We start from the raw sequence: 5,878 nt of genomic DNA, 5'->3' as shown, positions 1-5,878 counted from the left end.
GACCCCCGGCCCGGCCCCGGGGACCCCGAGGAGCTGGCGCGGAGGCTGCGGGCCCCGCGCTGGCTGGAGCCCGGGCAGGAGCAGCGGCTGTTCCAGCGGCTGGAGGAGGAGTTCCTGGCCAACACGCGGCTGCTGGAGCAGCTGGGGGACACGGAGAGCGTCCCCCCCGCGCCCCCCGCCACCGCCGACTCGGCCTATTGCTCCTCGTCGTCTTCATCTTCCTCGCTCAACGTGTTCGCCAAGCACGGGCTGCCCGCCGAGGATGGGCGGCGTGGCGGGAGCAGCGACAGCAACAACAACGGCAACAACAACGGCAACAATAATGGGAACAACGGCGGCTGCCCCCCGCTGCCCTCCAACCCCTCCCTGGCCGACGCGAGGCGCCGCTCCACCCTCTCCAGCTCCTCCGACGAGAGCTGCTGCTTCCCGGCCTCCTGGGACAACCGGGAGACGCCGGGGAACCCTGGCTCCGACACCGACTGGGCCACCGGGGAGGACGAGTTGATGGAGATGGAGGAGCCCCCCGCGCCCCCKCCGCGGCCCTGGGCCAAGCCCCGGCTGGACACGCAGCCCCACAAGACGCCCTCCCGCATTCCCACCCCTCGGGGGTTCGGGGCGGGCACCCAGCGAGCCCCCAACGGCAGCCCCAARGCCTGGGGGGCTCTGCAGAGCATCCCCTCCTCCCTCCTGGAGCCCCCYTGGGCCCCGCGGGAGCGCGAGGGGCTGGAGGAGAACGCGTGGCCGTGAGGGCTCGGTGGCCATGGCAGCTCCTGGCAGCCCCTGGGACAGCTGGAGGGTGGAGGTGGCACCGGCGTGGAACCACCCGGCCGGGCGACAGACAGAGCTGGGGTGGCCGGGACATTTGTCACCTGGTGACTGTTGGCACTGGGGGGGCCCTACACGGAGCCCCCAGCCCCAGCCAGGCCCAAAGGGCCCTGAGGGTGTCCCCATGCCGTGGGGAGCAGCTCCACGGGGGCCATGGTGTGGTCAGGGCAATGGTGGCCAGAGCAGAGCCRGCACCTGGGAATGGGGCTGGAGAGCACCCGGTCCTTCTCATCCTGCTCTCTTCCTCTCTCCTCTTGCTTCTCCGCTCGTTTTCCTCATCTTGACCTTCTCCTCATCTTCTGCTCCTCTTCTTGCTATTCTTGTCATCYTCCTCCTCATACTCTTAAATCTCCTCTCTCTCCTCTTCTTTAGGGCTGCTTCCTCCTTCTCTCTTGTCTTCTTCTCTCGGCCTTCACATCCTTCTCATCATCTTGATCTTCACCTCCTCTTGGCCTCTTGTCATCACCTCCGTGGCTGTTATCTCTCTTCCCCACCCCTGAGATGACTCGGGGACAGGCACTTTGTCACCACAGCCCTTAGGGCAGAGGGGTCACTGTTGCCTCTGCAGCCCCTGGCTGGCTGCAGCACTGCCCACAGCTCGTGTTGATGTCCCCAGGGTGGGACAGGGCTGTGCCCCCACCCCTGTGGCCCCGCATGCCCTCCCCAGCCAGTAAAACCAACCGAGCTGAGGCCACTGTGTCTGGTCATCTGTCCAGGGGGATTCTGACCCCCCAGGCCCAAGGGAGGAGGTTCTGGGGGTCCCAGGAGGGGACAAGCTGGGGTGAAGCTGAGCCCCAATGTCCTGCAACCCATTTTACAGCCATTGGGACCCCTCAGGGAGGTCCCCAGAGCCCCACGTGCCCCATGGCCAGGGACCTTCACCTCAGGGCTGCTGGCCCAGGGAAACGTGGCCACACTCCAAGGGCAGGTTGTGGGTCACCAGGAAGGTCTAGACATGCTGATGGTGAGCACCCCASTGTAACTTTGGGGGTCCCAAAGCAGGATGGTCACTGTGGTGCCTGGACACCCGCCCTGCCCCTCAGAGTAGGGCTGGTGACCCCATAGAGTGTCCCAGAGCAGCCCCAGTGCCCTGTGGGGTGTCCCAGAGTAGCCCCAATGCCCTGTGGGGTGTCCCGGAGCAGCCCCAGTGCCCTGTGGGGTTTCCCAGTGCCAAACCAGTGCCCTGTGGGGTGTCGCAGAGCAGCCCCAGTGCCCTGTGGGGTGTCGCAGAGCAGCCCCAGTGCCCTGTGGGGTGTCCCAGAGTAGCCCCAGTGCCCTGTGGGGTGTCCTGGAGCAGCCCCAGTGCCCAGCTGCATGTCTGGCCGGGGTGCCACTGCCTGGGGGGATGTCCCACAGCAGGAGTTGGCAGTGCTGCCTACCCTTGCCAGGGACTGCCACCCACCCCACAGGGAGCARCAGCACCTCCTGGGGACCCCACACTCGTCCCCAACCCCAGGAGGGGCTCGGGGCACCTGGACCAGGTGGGACCAGGTGCCACATTGGAGTGCAGGGCCACCTCAGGCCTTGGTGCATCCAGGAGCAAAACCAAGAGCTCCGGGCCCCTCCTGTCCCCAAGGGTGACCGGCCCAGTGTCCCTGGGCCACCAGCCCAGCCCTGGCCCTTTGCTGTGTCAGGCCTCACCGTGCCAGAGGCCACAGAGCCACTGTCCCCAAYGAGGGCTTATCTGTCCCTGCACTGCTGGCAGGAAACTCCCAGGACCCTGCTTCCCTTGGGCTCATGGGGTCATGGCCACCCCTGCAGCGTCCCCTGGGCCCGTGTCACCTTTATTCAACATTCCCTMCACACCAGTGAACGTTACAATATATTTATCTTTCATATATTAGAGATTTCCTGCTTCGAGGGAGGGGGGACCCATGGCTTGATTCAGGGGGGAATGGAGCAGTGGGACCCCCAGGAGTGCCAGGGGGGAGCAGAGGGAACCGTGGGGTTGGGGATGGGGTAAGGGGATGCTCAGAGCCCTCCCGACCCCACAGWGGAGGCTGGATGGGGTTGGAAAAGCCCTTTTTTTTGCCTGCACATCAAGTACAGCCTCAAATTTGGGATCCTCGAGTCCTTTTGGGAGCTTGGGGAAGGGCTTCCATGGGAAGGAGACCCTCTGGGAAGGGCTGAACAAGGGCACAAACTCAAAGGGGGAAGAAGCCAAAGCTGTTCCCACCTTGGGATGGGAAATCCCATCCCAAATCCCAGGTGTCCTGGAGGATCTGCAGCCAGAGGCACCTGACCCCACAGCACTTTGGGCCCCCCAACAAGCTGGGAGGGAGCCCCCAGGCGCCATTCCCAGGGTTTGGAATGCTGAACCCAGCACTGGACACGGCTCAGTGAGAGCCAGGAGTGGGAGCTGGGGTTTTGGGGAGGGGGAGAGCGGCCCCCCGCAGCAACAGCAGCGAGGAGAACACGGCCTGGCTCACACGGGGATGGCTACGGGGATGCAGGGACTGGGGACAGCCCCCCTGCCCCCCTGCGCTGCCCCCAGCCCCGCCGGGAAAGGGACAATCCCAGGGGACATGCACACGGATCCGGCCCTGCTTCCTCGGGCGGGAGAGGGAGAAGAGGACGAGGAGGAGGAGGAGAAGGGGCTGCAGCAGCACCTCAGTTTTTCAGGATGGTCTCGTAGGCTTGGAACACGTACTGGGACACCTCCGGTGCTCGGCATTTGAGGGATAACTGCGGGAGAGAGGGGACAGCGGGGTCACGGGATCCACCCCGCGCTGCAGAGCCGCCAGCCCCAAAGCACAGCCCTGCATGCTGCAGCAGCCCTCCCACGGGGCGGGTCCAGCTCCTCATTTCGGCTGCAAAAAGGCATTAAAGCCCTCCCAGGGAAGAGGCACCCACATGCAGCACAGGCAGGGAACAGGCAGGGGCAACATTGCAGCTTTTGGGATTGGATTCRGTGCCTGGCGCTCCAAGGTTCCCCAAAAACATCCTCCTCTCCCAAGAGGAATGAGCCCCTTCAGGTGTTCGCTTAAATATGAAACGATTCCAAAATTGGCTCTTCAAGCAGGAAAAATTCATGGAAAGATGAGGATTCGCAGCTGTCCTCAACCTCAGCAAAACCAGGAGAGCGCTGGGGACACCCCAACCCTCCTGGTGCCAGGGGAGAGCCAGGGAGGCAGCAGGAGACTGGCAGGGCAGGGAAAACYATCAGGGGGAAGGAGGAATATCCAGGCAGCAGCCAGGGAGAGCCCAAAGCCAGGCAAAATGCAATGTCTAACCTCCAAATCCTGCAAGAGCGGGCGGGCCGGCCAGGGCGGGCGGGCAGCGGGGACGGAGACACAGAGAGGAGTCAGGGTGACACAGCTGCTCCCAGCCCGGGGACAACAGGCTGCCAGGGAGGCGGGGAGGGGACAGGGGAAGCAGGAYACCAGGATGGCTCACGGGTGAGCTGTGGGTAGATCCCTGCTCAGGGAACGCTCCCAGGACGGGGTTTAACGGAGCTGGGCGGGTCGGGACCCCTCTGTGCCCTTCAGCCGCTCACACGGAGCGGTGTCACCCTCCCCACGCCAGAGGGACAGCGGGRCTGGCACCAGCAGCACCAGGGAAGTGCCCCCGAGGGGCAGGGAAGGCAGGAGCTGCCCCAGGGRATGGGATGTACCGTGAAGCTGGGATTGCTGGGCTGGATCCGGAGCTCTGCCAGCACCCAGATGCCGTTGGTGAGCTTCAGYGACTGGTAGAGCATGTCCTGGCCCTCCACGTTCCTCTTGGCGATGGTGAAGATGTTGCTGCCCTGGAGTTTGCTGCTCACGGAGTCTGGGAGGGGAGAGAGGGGCTGAGGGGGCTGGGTAGACCCCCCTGCTCCCCTCAGACCTGCTCTGCCCCATCTCCTCCCCTCACCGGCACAGCAGAGGTTTAAATTGGATATTCAGGGAAATTCCTGCATGAGAAGGGGAGGCAGGAGTGGCATGGGAGGGATTTAACAGCCACATGGATGTGACACTTGGGGACAYGGGTCAGCARTGGCCTGGGCAGTGCTGGGGGAATGGAAGGTGATGATCTCAAAGGTCCTTTTTCCAGAGAATTCTGTGATTTTATGATCCCAGGGTGGGCACTGCAGGCAGCAGGGACATCCCCACCARGCAGAGTGAGTGGGGATCACAGGATCATGGAATGGGAATCTCATCCCAACCTGCCACATTCCTACAGCGAGCTGAGGGTGAGCACAGGGGAGGAGCTCCCAGTTGCCCACTGGGATAACTGGGATRAACTGGTCACCAGCAGCCAGCCCAGAGCTGAGCCAGGTCCTTTCCAGAGGGTTGGACCCACCTGCGTTGAGGGAACAGTCTTTGATCTGGAACTGGGTCTCGTTCTCGTTGGGAATGTCCTTCCAAGTGGCCAGGAATGTCTGCCGCTCTGCAGAGAGGGAGGACACGGGCACTGAGGGAGCTGGCCACCCCCAAAGGTGACATGAGTGGGGCACAGGTGACGTGGCAATCAAGGGATGTCACCCTGTGCTCCAGCAGTGCCCCAAGGCCAGACTCAGGGCAGCCACCTGTATTTGGGGGCTCACTCAGTGCAGTCAGGAGGGTCCCATGGCTGGGATGGCACCCTCCATCCACACCCCAACTCACCCATCTTTCCATCCTCCACGAACAGGATGTGCAGGGGGTACAGGGTGCTGAAGTAGAAGACGTCGATGTTGTTCTTCACGGCCACCTGGGGTGGGAGGACACGGGGATTTCACCACCTCCGACCCACAGCAGGTCCCCAAAGTGACCCATGCCACMCCTCTGGAGCCAGTTCCTGCTGTCACACCTCCCTCCAGCTCTCTCCAAAGGACCCTGCCCCACCCCCAGCTCCCCAGGAGGGGAGACCCCCCCGTGTGCCCCACCTGGAGGTTGTTGAGAGGATCCATCTTCATGACGGAGCCCACAGTGTTGAGGGGCAGTGAGATCTCCACTGACTGGTTGGGGGCCAGCGGCGCGTGCACCTGCAGAGGAGCTGCGGGGGCCAGGCCAAAGCTGGGGGACAGCAGGGAGGACAGGGTGAGCATGGGGACAGCAGGGAGGGCAGGGTCAGTGTGGGGACAGCAGGGAGG

General features: G+C 63.7%; 2 protein-coding genes across 2 annotated transcripts in view; one reads left to right on the top strand and one right to left on the bottom strand.

The window, feature by feature from the left end:
* The window catches only part of GAS2L1 (growth arrest specific 2 like 1), an 8,536-nt gene extending 6,598 nt beyond the window's left edge, over positions 1–1,938 (top strand). Inside the window, exon 5 of the mRNA XM_057385431.1 lies at positions 1–1,938. Coding sequence (XP_057241414.1) covers positions 1–747 — 747 coding nt within the window. The 3' untranslated portion in view covers positions 748–1,938.
* Positions 1,939–2,629: 691 nt separating this feature from the next.
* The window catches only part of AP1B1 (adaptor related protein complex 1 subunit beta 1), a 26,440-nt gene continuing 23,191 nt past the window's right edge, over positions 2,630–5,878 (bottom strand). Inside the window, exons 17-21 of the mRNA XM_057385425.1 lie at positions 5,672–5,801; positions 5,412–5,496; positions 5,107–5,193; positions 4,439–4,593; positions 2,630–3,510 (exon numbers count right to left, since the gene is read on the bottom strand). Coding sequence (XP_057241408.1) covers positions 3,436–3,510; positions 4,439–4,593; positions 5,107–5,193; positions 5,412–5,496; positions 5,672–5,801 — 532 coding nt within the window. The 3' untranslated portion in view covers positions 2,630–3,435. The remainder of the gene's footprint in view (positions 3,511–4,438; positions 4,594–5,106; positions 5,194–5,411; positions 5,497–5,671; positions 5,802–5,878) is intronic.

Source organism: Malurus melanocephalus, unplaced genomic scaffold (assembly GCF_030028575.1).
Source record: "Malurus melanocephalus ecotype Western Australia unplaced genomic scaffold, MMel_1.1 scaffold_825, whole genome shotgun sequence".
Taxonomy (NCBI): Eukaryota; Metazoa; Chordata; class Aves; order Passeriformes; family Maluridae; genus Malurus; species Malurus melanocephalus.
The sequence above is the reverse complement of the archived record's forward strand: the minus strand, read 5'-3'. Positions and strand labels throughout refer to the sequence as shown.